At 42.3% G+C, this 17,163-nt stretch overlaps 1 protein-coding gene across 3 annotated transcripts in view; it reads right to left on the bottom strand.

The window, feature by feature from the left end:
- Positions 1 to 4,373: 4,373 nt before the first annotated feature.
- The window catches only part of ubxn7 (UBX domain protein 7), an 84,797-nt gene continuing 72,007 nt past the window's right edge, over positions 4,374 to 17,163 (bottom strand). For 2 of the 3 annotated variants that reach the window (XM_078209236.1, XM_078209235.1), the window contains 2 exons: positions 7,847 to 7,926; positions 4,374 to 4,797 (listed from right to left, as the gene is read on the bottom strand). In XM_078209236.1, coding sequence (XP_078065362.1) covers positions 4,636 to 4,797; positions 7,847 to 7,926 — 242 coding nt within the window. In that variant the 3' untranslated portion in view covers positions 4,374 to 4,635. The remainder of the gene's footprint in view (positions 4,798 to 7,846; positions 7,927 to 17,163) is intronic. The other variant, XM_078209237.1, reaches the window with a different exon arrangement.

The raw sequence follows: 17,163 nt of genomic DNA, 5'->3' as shown, positions 1-17,163 counted from the left end.
TGATAAGGACTGTAGAAAAAGAGATAATCAGTGATGGATATTTAAGGAAATAAAGGAGGGTATCAAATTGAAAGAAAATGCATTCAAAGTGGCAAAGACTAGTGGGAAACTAGAGGATTGGGAAATCTTTAAAGGTCAACAGAAAGCCACGAAAAAAGCTAAGAAAAGTAAGATGGATTATGAGAGTAAACTAGCTCAGAATATAAAAACAGATAGCAAAAGTTTCTACAAATATATAAAATGAAAAAGAGTGGCTGAAATAAACATTGGTCCTTTAGAGGATGAGAAGGGGGATGTAATAACTGGAAATGAGAAAATGGCTGAGGCATTGAACAGGTATTTTGTGTCGGTCTTCACAGTGGAAGACACAAATAACATGCCAAAAATTGATGACAAGAAGGCTACGGCAGATGAGAACCTAGAAACTATCACTAAAAAGGTAGTGTTGGGCAAGCTAATGGGGCTAAAGATAGACAAGTCTCCTGGCCCTGATGGAATGCATCCCAGGGTACCAAAAGAGATGGCAGGGGAAATAGCATTTGACAAGGTGCCACACTAAAGACTGCTGCATAAGATAAAGGTGCACGGTGTTGTGGATAATGTATTAGCATGGATAGAGGATTGGTTAACTAACAGAAAGCGAAGAGTGGGGGTAAATGGGTGTTTTTCTGGTTGGCGATCAGTGACCAGTGGTGTGCCTCAGGGATCAGTGTTGGGACCGCAATTGTTTACGATTTACATTGATGACTTGGAGACCAACTGTAGTGTGTCAAAATTCGCAGATGACAGTAAGATGAGTGGCAGAGCAAAGTGTGCAGAGAACGCTGAAAGTCTGCAAAGGGATATAGATAATCTAAGTGAATGGGCGAGGTCTGGCAGATAGAGTACAATGTTGGTAAATGTGAGGTCATCCATTTTGGAAGGAAGAACAGCAAAATGGACTATTATTTAAATGGTAAAAAATTGCAGCATGCTGCTGTGCAGAGGAACCTGGGTGTCCTTGTGCCAGAATCACAAGGAGTTGTTTTGCAGGTGCAGCAGGTAATTAAGGCGGCAAATGGAATTTTGGCCTTCATTGCTAGAGCGATACCAGGGAGGTTACGTGCAGCTGTATAAGGTGCTGGTGAGGCCACACCTGGAGTACTGTGTACAGTTTTGGTCTCCTTACTTGAGAAAGGGTATACTGGCACTGGAGGGAGTGCAGAGGAGATTCACTAGGTTGATTCTGGAGTTGAGAGGGTTGGCTTATGAGGAGAGACTGAGTAGACTGGGGCTATACTCATTGGAATTCAGAAGAATGAGGGGAGATCTTATAGAAACATATAAGATTATAAAGGGAATAGATAAGATAGAAGCAGGGAAGTTGTTTCCACTGGCGGGTGAAACTAGAACTAGGGGGCATGGCCTCAAAATAAGGGGAAGCAGAATTAGGACTGAGTTGAGGAGGAACTTCTTCACACAAAGGGTTGTGAATCTGTGGAATTCCCTGCCCAGTGAAGCAGTTGAGGCTACCTCATTGAATGTTTTTAAGGCAAGGATAGATACATTTTTGAACAGTAAAGGAATTGTGAGCGGGCGAGTAAGTGGAGCTGAGTCCACGAAAAGATCAGCCATGATCTTATTGAATGGCGGAGCAGACTCGAGGGGTCAGATGGCCTACTCCTGCTCCGAGTTCTTATGTTCAACGGGCTAAATTGCCTCCTCCAGCTCCTAGGTTCTTATGATTATGATTTACAGCTGGATATTGTTCTATCATATTTAATATAACAAAAAGACCCAATGATTTTTCTTTTCACCCCAAATTTTTATGCTCTTCAAATGGGATCAGTTTTTTGAAAATGTATATCCTTTAAGTTGCTAAAAGATTACACAACTTCAGCCTATTCCTTCTATTCTTCAACAGAATGCTCACTAAAAGTACAGCTTAAAAAGTACATCTTAAGAAGCTCCTGTTAAAAAGCAAACTATAAATTTTATTGATTGAGGTTACAAAATGTGACACTGGTTGATGCAATCCTGCAATGTTCTCTTCAAATTACTCAGCAGTTTACTGATTTACTTGGTCAGATGTGTGGGGAATTGTTTGATCTCAGGATCATACCCAGCTAGCCTGCCGAACCTATCGAGGGGCACAACTTCACACTTCAAAAACATTGAACAATAACTGAAGCAGTATAAAACCAATAAGTAATGACATTACAAGACATGATTTTATATTTTGTAGAATTTGGTTGAAGAATTGAGTCCAGGATCTGGGAAGGTGCAGTATTTCACAGCACTAATCTGCATCCTTTAACATAACACTGGTTTCGTAGGACAGTTACAAGATGGGGATTGTGGGCAGGGTTATACCTGTCAATTTGATATAGTTATAGCTCAAATGCAAGAAGGCAGTGTTGTCTTGTAAATAAGTGGCCAGAATGAAAAATGGAATAGTTTGCTTAACTTGCAATCAAATGAATAGCAGATCTCTGCTCCCTTGCGCAGTCACAATATCACCACACATGTTTTCTTATATATTTTAAGTATCTCCATACTCAGTCTGTGGACAAGTGGCTATTTTTCTTCAATTTGTACTTATTCATTTTCATGGATTTGAGCCTCCTTTAATGTTGGTCACTGTCAGCACAGTGTACAACTGCCTTTGTCCAGTGTGGAACATGAATACAGTACACACACCGACATAAACCACAGGGCTATGAAAATCCCTCACTGAGCCAACGTTGGAAAACAATGCTGCTATGAAACGCTGCTCATCACACCTTACTCGACATGGCAGTGTTCTCTTCCCCTGCTAAAGACATACATGCCATTCCTCAGACACATGACTCATTTATCATTTCCCATTGTTATCTGCCTTCCCTCAGACAACATATTCTGAATGTTACCTTTCCTCACAACAGTTTGCTCAGATGTGTTTGGTCATTTCCCCTCTCCAAAAAGTGTACATTAATATAGTAGCTGTTCCAAACCCAATCCATTCCTCTCCCCCTCCCTCCCGCCCCACCCAACATCCCATTCCCCCCTCCCCACCCCACGCAGACCCACGCAATCTTCCCATTGTAATTTATACTCTTATTGTGAACGGACAAAGCTCACACCAACACCCAGGGCCCTCTACTGTGAACTGTGTGCCAAATCCCTTCCCTCTATCAGGCACTCTGGCACTAGCAAGGAAGAGTGAGCAGAGTTGTGAAAGACTGAAAATTCCCTGCAGGACAGACCCATGTCACTCACTCCCAATCTGGTACATTCTACTCTACACCGCTCCTGCTTTGTGGTGGAAAATTCCTCCATGTTCTTTACTGCTGGTGCTTCTAAACCCAGGTACTGTGCTTCAACCATCAACCTCTGCCCTCACCTTCCTTCACCCCCACCATCGTGATGGTCAGTGGCTCAAATGGATCCCAAACTGCTCTTACTGTGGGGGCTCCTGTCTAGGATCTCACTGAGATAACCACAAAGGATCTTTGATGTATACAAACCCCATCTGGTCTTACTGTTTGGAGCTCTATATCCTGGGATTCCTCAGACAATTTCTCAAGCTTTTACCATCACACACAAAAAAGAACAATGAGCAAGATCTAAGAGAAATTCAGAAACTGTGTAGAATTCCTTGAAATTGATGTGCTTATACCCAGCGTCACTTAGTTCTCAACACTGCAAGGAATTATGGAGCTGTGTAGAATCCTTCAGAACTAATCTTGCTGTCAAGGAACTTAAAACATATCACTCCCTTTAGCTGAATGTCAAGGATTCCATGGATTATGGATAAGGACTCATCCCTTCTGCCAAGTAGCCTGATTTGCCTTGGGGTTGCCTAAAGAGTTTGTTCAGGAACTACGTTGACCTTCTCGGAATGTCTGTGTGCTTCAACTATTAAAGCAATTATTCCACAATAACTCCTGTGCCTTAAAGAGCAGAGTGAAGGACAATCAGAGGTTTCTCGCCTCCGATATTAGATCCACCAGGTGAATGTTAGACAATGTTTCAAACCTTCCCGCCTATAATATGGCTCATGAATTTCAAACACAGGCCTGTCATTTGGGTTGTCTGGCGGCATTAGGGCAATTGAAGATACATCATAGTGAACAACAGCAAATTCCTACCACGTACTTACAGCCTAAATAAGTAACACTACCAAGAGACAAAAGTCAAATCTTTTCAGACGACAGTTGGTTTTATCCCATTTCTCTTTCCCCAGCATTTGGTGTTGTCGTCTGGCCTTGGTGGGGGAATGCTTCCTCCTGGTATTCAAAAATAGTACTCCTGTGAATTTTGGTTACGGCAACTCAATAGCATTGCCAAGACCAGATGTTGTAGAAAATAAACAGTAATATTGCTTGACACAGTCAAAAGTAACAGCTCAAGCATAGAATGATGGGTATTTATTAACAAAAAAAAATCACATTCGGTGTTCTCTGGTCCAATAAAAAGGGTTCTTCGTTTGGGAATCAAAAAGTATTAAGAAATGAGTGTAGATCTCAAAATCTCTTCACAGGTCAGTGGCCTCAGTAGGTCCAGTAAAAGGTGAAGACATGTATTTTCCGTTGTTCAGGCTGAAGCCAGGTTATCACCATTTCCAACAGGCCAGGTCTTCCAATATTTGTATAAAATCTTTTTGCACTCCCCAAGTTAATTCCTCTCCTGAACAAAGACAGTTTCCTGAGGGCATAGCCCAGCTTCCTGCAGTGTAATTTCATAGTCCAAGTGGGAAAGCTTTCTGCGTGGGAAGTTGGTAACCAGCTCAAACCGCTCATTTGGATATCCCTTCGATTGGATGTGTTTTACCAGTGCCTGGAGGGGGCGGGGGGGGGGGGGGGGGGGGGGGGGGGGGAGAGGAGAGAGAGAGAGAGAGAGAGGGAAAAATAAGAATTACACAGAGCTTCAGGAGAGAACCTTGCAGCAATCTTCACAATGTAGCTCTACAATGAGCCTCTATAAACCTCATTCATAATCCCGAACTCTACTTCACGACGAACCTGATGTCACTCCAAAAGGACATCTAGCATACCTCCTTCCTCACCATGTGTCAGCAGGCAACCCAGTGGAGGGACTTAGTTACTGCATTAGTGCCTACTGTCCAGTAACTCAATGACCACCCAAAGATGTACACAAGACTGTATAAACGCTGTAGTCAACAACATGGCCACTATGTAACTTTCATCACTGAGCACAGAAAGAATAATCGAGAGTGATGCTAGCATTACACCACAGGATTGATCACCTTACTTTTGGTATAGTATTCTTCACAAGAGAATAGAGGTTACCTTTCAAATGGAATTAATTGGCATCACTTTTAAGGAAAAAAGTTGAGCTACAATCCCTTACTGCTCCCAGTCAGCCCGAATCAGACTTTCAATGATTGGAACGATTGAACTGAAAGGTTGTGTCAAACAGAGAGGAATGCGAAACATTTCATTCATTTCAAACAAAATGAGTCAGTCAGGAGGGTAGGAATTTTGCACAGGACACATGTGAAATGAAGTTACAGTGTATTAGATCACTTCCCATCAGTATGGGCTCTCTCATTGTTCAAAAGAAATTCAACTATCGCATGCAAGTGATTGGACTACTGCCTAAATGGATTGGGTGAGGAGTGGTGGCGGCAAACACACATCATCTTTTAATATTTAATATATGGCTGTCTATCCCTCCTCAACTCTTGCTGTTTACAAGGCCCTGGTCCAAAGAATCCAGTTCAGATTAATATAAAGAATTATTGCACATATAAAATATAAAACTACGATTGCATCAAATCAACAATACGGATGGATGTGAGGGGCCTTTGTACATAGAGACTGAACTACATACAATTAATAATTCCAACAGTGTTCAATTTTCAAGCTTCTTCAAACCTTCAATCACCAAATAAAATGAATTGTACAAAACAGCCAAGTGTTTGCTGATCTTTCCTACAGTGCATGTTGGGGCATAGTTATTTCTCTTTGTTGGCTGAAGGAGACCTATATGAATTGAATGAATCTGAGCAAGCCAATCCAATCCAATAGATCATGTGCCAGAAGTATAAAACAGCTCCTATCCAATGTTATGGGAATGTTAGGACCGCCTTCTTCCAATAAATCGTGGGTACACTTACATATAAAATAGAAAAGTGCACAATCAGTATTTCTCCTGTACAATAGTCTTGTAAATGAACATGTCTTTCTGCAGTAAGAGTAGTGAAGATATTAAACATGCTGATGCCACACTCTCTGAAAATCTCCACTTTAGTCAATGTGCTCCAGCGATTTGCCAGCATTCTTTTTTCAGTCATTCACAGGATATGGGCATCACTGGCAAGAGGGGCATTTATTATCCTTCCCCAATTCTCCTTTTTGTGCAACGGACATCCAATGAAGTTTTAAAGTTTTTTAAAAAGTTTATTTATTAGTGTCACAAGTCAGCTTACATTAACACTGCAATGAAGTTACTGTGAAAATCCCCTAGTTGTCACACTCTGGCGCATGCTTGGGTTCACTGAGGGGGAATTTAGGACGGTCAATGCACCTAAACAGTACGTCTTTTGGAAAGTGGAAGGAAACCGGAGCACCTGGAGGAAACCCACACAGACACAGGGAGAACGTGCAGACTCCACACAGACAGTGACCCAAGTCGGCAATCGACCCGGGGTCGCTGGCGCTGTGAGGCAGCAGTGCTAACCACTGTGTCACCGTGCCGCCCTAGACTGTATCAATAGACTGTAACTACTGGAACAAATGCAAAATACTGTGGGGGCTAGAAATTTGAAATAAAAAATGCAAAATGCTGGAATACTCAGCAGGTCAGGCAGTATATGTGGAGAGATAAACCAGATGTTTCAGGTCAATGATCGTTTATCAGCACTGGGAAGTGAAAATGAGGGGAAGAATAAGGAAAAAGATTAAAAGATGTAGTATAAGGATCTGAGACATATAGGGCTAGATGTTGGAATGAGGACAGTACTGCCCAGTGATCTAAGGCACACGACCTAGACGTCAGTGTGATACAGAGCCATGTGTAGATCCAAGCATGGAGACAACTCCTAGCCTGTACTGTTTACAGCACGTGTAAATATTTCTAGTAGTTAATAAGAGTTAGAGCTAACCTACAGAGGATTACAGAGACCTCTTTAAAGACATACTGATCTGTAACCAATACCCTACAACTAAAAGAAAGGGTCTGTGACAGGGCAGAAGGCAGAGATTCAATGACAAAAAGATTGGTACTGTAAAGCCAAAGGAAGTGGTAATGGGATAAGTAAAGAAATAAAAGATGTATCTACAAGAGGTTCAATGGCAAGATGGTGAATAGCTGCTGGCTGAAAAGAACAACTAGAGAAAAGTTGTAAAACAAAATCAGCAAGAAAAAGAGAAAACAAAATGGGGGAAGGAGTTAGGGTCTGAAACTGTTGAAAAAAGACTTTAGTACTGTGCAACTGAAAGAGCTCTTCAGAAGCACAATCAGATTTGTCAATAAATGTCCAGCTGGATGTTGTTCCACACATCAAGTGGAACATGGTATGAACATTTCATCACACTCACCATTCTGGTGTCACCCCCCCCCACCGCCCCCCCAAGAAGCAGATAGAACCAAATAGAAGAGGTTGTAGCTCACCTACACAAGATGCTTCATTTTATTCATGTAATACGGATGATGAGATGGGCTTATGACCAAACCATCACACTTCCACCAAACTATCTGAGTCTGCACCTCTCCCATTCATCACAGTAAGGATCTATGGCTGTAGTAGATCAGAATAGTTGGTCAAGTGCCTAAAATGTTTTCTGATTAAGCTAGTATAAGTATTCTACTCCATTCTCCTACTTCCCTTAAACTCCAGGAAGTAGGCAAAGTAATTACTAACCAGTAGTTTTGCTTGAGCTGGAAGTGCAATCTGTTCCCTTTGTCCATTCGGATATCGCAGCATCAGACTTGCCTTTGGTCCTGTTTTATGATGACAACATACAAGATGACATTATATTCATTATCCATGTTAGTCAGTGCAGTGCCAGCTCATTTGTGTATGATTCACGTAGCTGGCAATAAATTTTACTACCCGCTTCCTCCTGCGTGTTCGAAGAATGCTTAGGGAACAGGGTGCAACATAATGGGAAACCTGACCGTCAACAGAGAACTACTGATCCAGCCCTCCTTTCAAATCCAAATGTGTTCTTTGGGCCAGCATCAGTCTAGTTAATGCTGTTTAATTGGAGCATTAGTCTGGTTGTCCCAGGTATCTTTTGTCAACATTTTCATCCATCTGGGAATAAAGAACTGATACTGATTACTTACTTTGTTTGTCATTGTTTAAATAGGAATCATCACAAGCCACACGGATGTCCAGATTAGCAGCAAGGAAGAATCCTACAACTGGTATACATGATCACAGACATGACCGACCCTCCTCAGTACCAATGTACTTTTCTCAAAAGCAAAGCATTAGATATGCTATATAAATCCACATCCAATATGAGCCACATACAAGTTGATTCCCTTTTCTTGGAGTGTTCTTTTAAAGAACCAGTTCCACCATGATGGGTTGAATGGTTTCCTTCTTTGCTGTAATATTCTATGATTCTATAACCTATCCTAAAAATCAAGACAGGGTCAGCATTTCAAGCATCTAGTCATCGAGATTTTAGCTCTGTCAGCTGATGTTCGCAAAGAAATTTTGTCTCATTTCAACAATGTAATCCTCCTAGAATCAGTGATATTACTGAAATGATAAGACATACAAAACACAAATTGACCCAAACTGCCCATGCCAACTTCCACACCCCACTTGAGCTTCTTCCTATTCACCTAACTCCACCAGCATAATGCTCTATTCTATTCTCCCTCATTTGCTTAACTCTTAAATTCATCTGTAATCATTCACCTCAACCAGTCCCAGGAATTGCAACTTCCACATTCTCTACATTATGCAGGTGAAACAGCAGAAAAGAGATTTCTCATCAATTCCCTATTTGACCTTTGGATAACTATCTTATAGTCATGGCTCCATTTTGCTTCTTCCCCCCCCACACCTTCAGTGCCAGCTCTAGCAAAACCTTTCATAATTTTAAAGACTTCATGTAGGTCACCCTCCCAGCCTTCACTTTCCTAGATTGAAGAAAGCCAAGGCTGTTCATTCTTTCCTGATAGTGGAAACCTTGCAGTTCTGGTAAGTAATTACAGATGGAGTTGGACCCAGTAGGAGACCCGTTGTCAGTGGTGTTCTGAAGGGATTGGTGTTGGAATTATTGCTCTTTGCTTCTTTAACCATCTGGACAAATGTGTTTGGAGTTTGCAAATGGTATGAAAACCTGTGAGAGTGTTGGAACTATTAACAATGCTCAACAGATTTAGGCAGGTCTTAATGTGTTGGGAAATTAGGTTCATAACAGCATAACTTTGATAAGTGTTGTGTTATGCATCTGGGCAGGCTGATTGTTCAATTTGCATACACCCTTCATGGAAAAGCATTAAAGAAGGTGGAGAACATAAAACTGTAAAAGGTACATGGATTGTGAAGTGATAACTAGAGCAAATGAGTGTGTTGGAATACATTGTGATAATTGAATATAAGACAAGATATACTATCCTTGTGTAAAGCCGTAGTCATGTCTCCCTTAGAAGTGTGTCCAGTTTTGGTCTCTTCACAACTTTGGACTCTTGGTGAGTGACATTGAGGCTTTGCATGAGTCTAACTTCTTAGAAACCTTAGAAACCCTACAGCACAGAAAGAGGCCATTCGGTCCATCGAGTCTGCACCGACCACAATCCCACCCAGGCCCTACCCCCATATCCCACCCACTAATCTCTCTAACCTACGCAATCCAGGACACTAAGGGCAATTTTAGCATGGCCAATCAACCTAACCCGTACATCTTTGGACTGTGGGAGGAAACCGGAGCACCCGGAGGAAACCCACGCAGACACGAGGAGAATGTGCAAACTCCACACAGACAGTGACCCAAGCCGGGAATCGAACCCAGGTCCCTGGAGCTGTGAAGCAGCGGTGCTAACCACTGTGCTACCGTGCCGCCCTAATCCAATGCAACTAAATTATCAAGATAAGCTAAGGGTTGGAACACCAGCAAGTGCATATTTTAGGGATGATCTGATCGAGATTTATGATTAAGGGAATAGGTTGTGTTAGAGTTGACAATTGGATCGAATTAAATATGTTAGAGAGAACCAGGTGTCCCAATTTTCAGTTGCATAAGATCTAGATTTGATGTCAGGAAATGGTTCTTCTGCTCATGCAATGGACACATATTCCCTGAATTCTTTCAAACAAGAGCTGTGCCTGTTTCTAGTTGGCACAGAAATATGTCTTACAAAAGGTAGGCACCTCAGGGAATTCAGGGCCAAAGCGATCTCCTGGACTAGTTCCAAGCACCCAGAAAAGACAGAAAGGAATTATCTAGACTTTTACCCTAAATTGGCTTGGGTTATTTACTTCTTTGCCTCCCCCAGGAGATCACCTAGTTTTGGATAGGATGAGGACTGTATGAAGTGGGACCAGCTGAATGGACCAAATGTCATCACTTGAATGTTCATATTCTCATACATCTTTATTGCACTCTCCAGGCCTCCATATCCTTTACATAACATGACAACCAGAACTTTGCATGATATCCCAAGAGCTGTCTAGTTAAAGTTTAGTATGAGGTTAGTATGTATTCAGACTTTATATATTTGCATATATAAATCCATGTGAATTACAAACATTCTAGTTCTGAAAACTGAGAGACTCACAAATGAGGGCTATGTGTGCTTGTGAATGGTCTCAATTTTCAGATGAGACATTGAACCCAGGTCTTGTCTGCCTGTTATTATGGATGTAAGCATCTCATGCTCTATTCAAAGAGGAGCACAAGAGGTTTACCAATGACTTAGCCAATGCCATTCAAATTGATTAATAGATCAATATCTCATTGCTATTTATAGTAGCCTGTTGTGTGCAAATTAGCTGCTATATTTTCCATGAAACAGTAGCTAAACTATCACCAATTCATTGGCTTGGACTTGCTTTGGGGCTTTTCCTGAGGATGTGGAAGAGGAAACAAGACAATATAATCATTTTGCAGTCCAAAGACAGTGTTGTGGATGCATCTCTTGGCCGGCTTGGTACAACATGGAGGATCTAGGAACAGAAGGTTAAAAGTGGCACCTTATTTGTGAGCTTGCCAACCAGAAATTTCGAATCACACAAGGGCCACTGGAAATTATTCAGGATTGCTTAATCCTTTATTATTACAAAAGAACATTTCAACATTTCCAAACACTCAGATTATTTAACTTCCACCATGAACGATAATCATTGTCTGATTAAAGTAGAAAGCAAGAACTCCAAGAAATAGGTCTAAAGGTTTACAACTGTCAAGACAGCTGAACTGATCATCACCTATTTTTGTGGAACACACAGAAAAGGGCCATTGACTTTGTGATTCAAGTTCACTGCAGACTTTTTCCATCCCTAATACCACCCCATTTTCATATACAAGCCTGAAGCTCCCAATGCTCCAGAGGCATATAGAAATATAGAAAATAGGAGCAGGGATAGACTATTTGGCCCTTCAAGCCTGTTCCGCCACCATTCATTATGATCATGGCTGATTATCCCACTCAATAACCTGATACCGCCTTTCCGCTATATCCTTTGACCTCCTTCACCCCAAGAGCTATATCTAACTCCTTCTTGAAAACACAAATGTTTTGGTCTCAACTGTTTTCTGTGGTAGCAAATTCCACAGGCTTACCACTCACTGGGTGAAGAAATTTCTCCTTATCTCAATCCGAAAAAGTTTACGTCACATCCTTAAGACCATGACCCCTGGTTCTGGACACCCCCACTATCAGGAACATCCTTCCTGGATCTAGCCTGTCGAGTCCTGCTGGAAGTTTACATGTTTCTATGAGATCCTTCCTCATTCTTCTGAACTGTAGCGAATATAATCCTAACCGATTCAATCTATCCTCATACGTCAGTCCCGCCATTCCAGGAATCAGTCTGGTAAACCTTCGCTGCACTCCCTCTATAGCAAGAATATCCTTCCTCAGACCAAAACTGGACACAATATCCCAGGTGTGGCCTCACCAAGGCCCTGTATAATTGCAGCAAGACATCCCTGCTCCTGTACTCAAATCCTCTCGCTGTGAAGGCCAACATACCATTTGCTTTCTTTACAGCGTGCTGCACCTGTATTCTTTTCTTCAGTGACTGGTGTACAAGGACACCCAGGTCACGTTGCATTTCCCCCTCTCCCAATCTATAGTCATTCAGATAATTACCTGCTTTCCTGTTTTTGCTACCAAGTGGATAACCCACATTTATCCACCTAATATTGCATCTGCCTTGCATTTGCCCACTCACTCAGCTTGTCTAAGTCACGCTGAGACATCTTTGCATCCTCCTCACAGCTCACCCTCCCACCCAGCTTGGTGTTATCTGCAAATTTGGAGATATTACATTTAGTTTCCTCACCTAAATCATTAATATACATTGTGAATAGCTGGCGTCCTAGTGCTGATCCCTGCGGTACCCCACTAGTCACTGCCTGCCATTCGGAGAAAGATCCATTTATTCTTACTCCTTGTATCCTGTCTGCGAAATTTTTCTATACATCTCAGTACACTAACCCCTATCCCATGCGCTTTAATTTTGTCAAAAGCCTTCTGAAAGTCCACATAAACCACATCCACCAGCTCCCCTTCACCAACTCTACTAGTTATATCCTCGAGGAGCTCTAGGAGATTTCTCAAGCAAAATCTCCCTTTTGTAAATCTGTGCTGACTCTGTCCGACTGTGCCACTGTTTTCCAAGTGCTCTGCTATAAAATCTTTGATAATGGACTCCAAAGATTTTCTCCACTACCGACATCAGGCTATCTGGTCTATAATCCTGGTTTAGAACAAAGAAGAACAAAACAGCACAGGAACAGGCCCTCCGGCCCTCCAAGCCCGTGCCACTCCCTGGTCCAAACTAGACCATTCTTTTGTATCCCTCCATTCCCACTCCGTTCATGTGGCTATCTAGATAAGTCTTAAACGCTCCCAGTGTGTCCGTCTCCACCACCTTGCCCGGCGGTGCATTCCAGGCCCCCACCACCCTCTGTGTAAAATATGTCCTTCTGATATCCGTGTTAAACCTCCCCCCCCTCACCTTGAACCCATGACCCCTCGTGAACGTCACCACCGACCTGGGAAAAAGCTTCCCACCGTTCACCCTATCTATGCCTTTCATAATTTTATACACCTCTATTAGGTCACCCCTCATCCTCCGTCTTTCCAGTGAGAACAACCCCAGTTTATCCAATCTCTCCTCATAACTAAGCCCTTCCGTACCAGGCAACATTCTGGTAAACCATCTCTGCACTCTCTCTAAAGCCTCCACGTCCTTCTGGTAGTGTGGTGACCAGAACTGGGCGCAGTATTCCAAACGCGGCCGAACCAACATTCTATACAACTGCAACATCAGACCCCAACTTTTCTACTCTATGCCCCGTCCTATAAAGGCAAGCATGCCATATGCCTTCTTCACTACCTTCTCCACCTGTGACATCACCTTCAAGGATCTGTGGACTTGCACACCCAGGTTCCTCTGCGTGTCTACACCCTTTATGGTTCTGCCATTTATCGTATAGCTCCCCCCTACGTTAGTTCTACCAAAATGCATCACTTCACATTTATCTGGATTGAACTCCATCTGCCATTTCTTTGCCCAAATTTCCAGCCTATCTATATCCTTCTGTAGCCTCTGACAATGTTCCTCACTATCTGCAGTCCAGCCATTTTCGTGTCGTCCGCAAACTTACTGATCACCCCAGTTACACCTTCTTCCAGATCGTTTTTATAAATCACAAACAGCAGAGGTCCCAATACAGAGCCCTGCGGAACACCACTAGTCACAGGCATCCAGTCGGAAAAAGACCCTTCCACTACCACCCTCTGTCTTCTGTGACCAAGCCAGTTCTCCACTCATCTAGCCACCTCCCCCTTTATCCCATGAGATCCAACCTTTTGCGCCAACCTACCATGAGGGACTTTGTCAAACGCTTTACTAAAGTCCATATAGACGACATCCACGGCCCATGCCTCGTCAACCATTCTGGTCACTTCTTCAAAAAACTCCACCAGGTTAGTGAGGCATGACCCCCCTCTCACAAAACCATGCTGACTATCGTTAATGAGTTTATTCCTTTCTAAATGCGCATACATCCTATCTCTAAGAATCCTCTCCAACAACTTCCCCACCATGGACGTCAAGCTCACCGGCCTATAATTTCCCGGGTTATCCTTCCTACCCTTCTTAAATAATGGGACCACATTAGCTATCCTCCAATCCTCTGGGACCTCACCTGTGTCCAGTGACGAGACAAAGATTTGCGTCAGAGGCCCAGCGATTTCATCTCTCGTCTCCCTGAGCAGCCTTGGATAGGTTCCATCAGGTCCTGGGGATTTGTCTATCTATCTCCCTTTTTAAATAGTGATGTTACATTAGCTACCCTCCAATCTGTAGGAATTGTTCTACAGTCTGTAGAATCTTGGAAGATGACAACCAATGCATCCATTATTTCTAGGGCCACTTCCTTAAATACTTTGGGATGACAGATATGCAATACACTCTGATATTAAATATTAATAAAACCACAAATATAGTTTTGGGGAAAATAATATCAAAACAAACAGGTTTTATCTAAGCTATAACATCTGACAATTCTGTTTGCTTTTAAAAACAATAAAAATCAATAATTATTTTACAGTGTTAGTTTGTTTGGATCAAGTATCTATTGATCAGAAGCTTTACAGGAGAATAACTCAAAATTCTTTGCTAACTCTGCCCTTATAATCAAAACATTAGAAGGGAATTACCAAACTACAAAAGTTTATCATCACTTAATCACTGGCAGCTTCTGGATACAGAATAGTCAATGATATAAACCTTCAATAGTACCAGGACAGACCCTTTAGAAATCCTATTCAAACTATTCATCTATTTACAGAGCTTGGCAAACAAGCCCCCCATTGAGACAGGCCTGAGTCACCTGAAGTAAAGTAGGCCGCAAAGATGGAATGATCAAAGTCCTGTTCAAATGTAATTCTCATCACCTAGATGAAAGAACTTTGCAATCTTGGGGATGACTCCTGACTAAAGAACTCCCTCACATGTAGTTGAAAGGCATCAGAGAAAAAGAAATCCAAAGTCACACTATTGACAAAAATATGAACCACTGATGCTGGTCTGAGATTTTGTGGTGCAGTGGTTAAGTCCCGTACATCTGGCATAGAAGCTCTGGGTTTAAGGATCACTCCAGGACTTGACCACAGATGGTGCGTTCATAACGTGGCCACACAGGTTGATTATCAACCTGGAAATCCTTCCAATACACCTTGATGGCAGATGGTAAAGACCAGGGGAGATTCCTGATCAGCCATATTGCAGAAAGCAATGGCAAACCACTGCAGTACTTTACCAAGCATAATCATGGACCAATCCAGTGGAAATCATGGTTGCCATTAGCCTGTTAGGGCTTGTTTACTGAAGGAGCAAGACTTCTTAGATGAGAACAGGGGGATCTAATCCTGATAATATTTGGATAGCTGGACAGTTACTAATTAAAACAGTTATAATAACTGACTGAATTACAAAGCTCCCTCCTGCTCCATAAAGAAAAAGACATGATGGATTTTAAGTGTGAGAGACCTCTGATCATCTCAGTTTTGATGAAGGAGCAGCCCTCCAAACCGGTTGGACTTTAACCTGGTGTTGTGAGACTTCTTACTGTGCCCACCCCAGTCCAATGCAGACATCTCCACATCATGGCATCTCGGTTTTGAGTGTCACAAACTGTAAAAAGTGATAAGGGAGTGTGATCTGTTACATTGAGACTAAACACCAGTGAAATGAGTTGCTCAAGTCACCTTCAGCTAGCTTTATTATGGCAAACAATTAGAATATCAATACTTTTCTCAGACAGCACCATTTCAAAACATCCCATGGAGATCACAGTAGGAATCATCTGTCTAGAAGCATGCCCCCATCAACCGCTCCGTGGGTCAACCCTACCAAAAGGCAGAAAATACCTCACATAGACACATGCTGTATTTCCTAAACTGCTTTGTCAGATTTACTTACAGGTAATACACAAAGGTCAAGAAGTGCAATAGCATAACTCTCAGTATATTTAGTCAACATGGCTAAATACTGCCTTTATGAAAATGGCATTTCTTAAAATCTTCCTAACAGCACTGTGAGTGCACCTACACCACACAACACTGCAGTGGTTCAAGGCAGCGACTCACTACCAACTTCACAAGGGCAATTAGGGATGGGCAACAAACACTGGCCTAGCCAGTGATACTCACGTCCTGTGAAAGAAAAAATATATAACACCCAGTTTGCCATTTTTAATTCATTGAGATATCCTTCAAATATTGATTTCATTTTCATATCAAAATCAATTCACTGAGTGTCCAATCACGTTTGCTGTTTTTAGACAGGACTAGAATTTTTCTTGCTGCTGAAAAGGACAATATCTCAACCTGTCCTGATCCCACACACTTCATTAACGTTTGGAGAAAGGGAGAAGTCAAGGCACCTGCAGTGTTGATGATGGCGAACAGAGGTAGGCATTCCCCTTGCTGTTTTCTGCACAGCCCTCAATGTCAACATTCCCTTTTTGGCCATTATTTCAGCCAATTCTGGCCCGTGCACCAAGAAGATCTGGTGGTCAACCTGCAGTCAGTCATCACAAAGAGTCAGTACGAGAGGCCATTCAACTCATTGTTCCTTGGCAACTTATGGTCTCCTCTCCAATGCTGCTCAATTCTTACGTCCATTATTACCCAAGGGACCATTTCAACTTTGAATCATTGTTTGTGAAGAAGTGTTTTTTGGCAGCAATTCTGAACTTGGACTTATACTAAGAATAAGGAGCAAGCCATTCAGGACTGAGGTGAGGTAAAATGTCTTCACTCAGAGTCGTGAACCTGTAGAATCCTCCACCACAGAAAGCCGTTGAGGCCAGTTTGTTAGATATGTTCAAGAGGGAGCTGGACGTGGCCCTTGTGGCTAAAGGGATCAAGGGGTATGGAGAGAAAGCGGGAGTGGGATACTGAAAGTGCACGATCAACCATGATCATATTGAATGGTGGTGCAGGCTTGAAGGGCTGAATGGCCCAGTCCTGCATCTA

Source organism: Mustelus asterias, chromosome 3 (assembly GCF_964213995.1).
Source record: "Mustelus asterias chromosome 3, sMusAst1.hap1.1, whole genome shotgun sequence".
Taxonomy (NCBI): domain Eukaryota; kingdom Metazoa; phylum Chordata; class Chondrichthyes; order Carcharhiniformes; family Triakidae; genus Mustelus; species Mustelus asterias.
The sequence above is the reverse complement of the archived record's forward strand: the minus strand, read 5'-3'. Positions and strand labels throughout refer to the sequence as shown.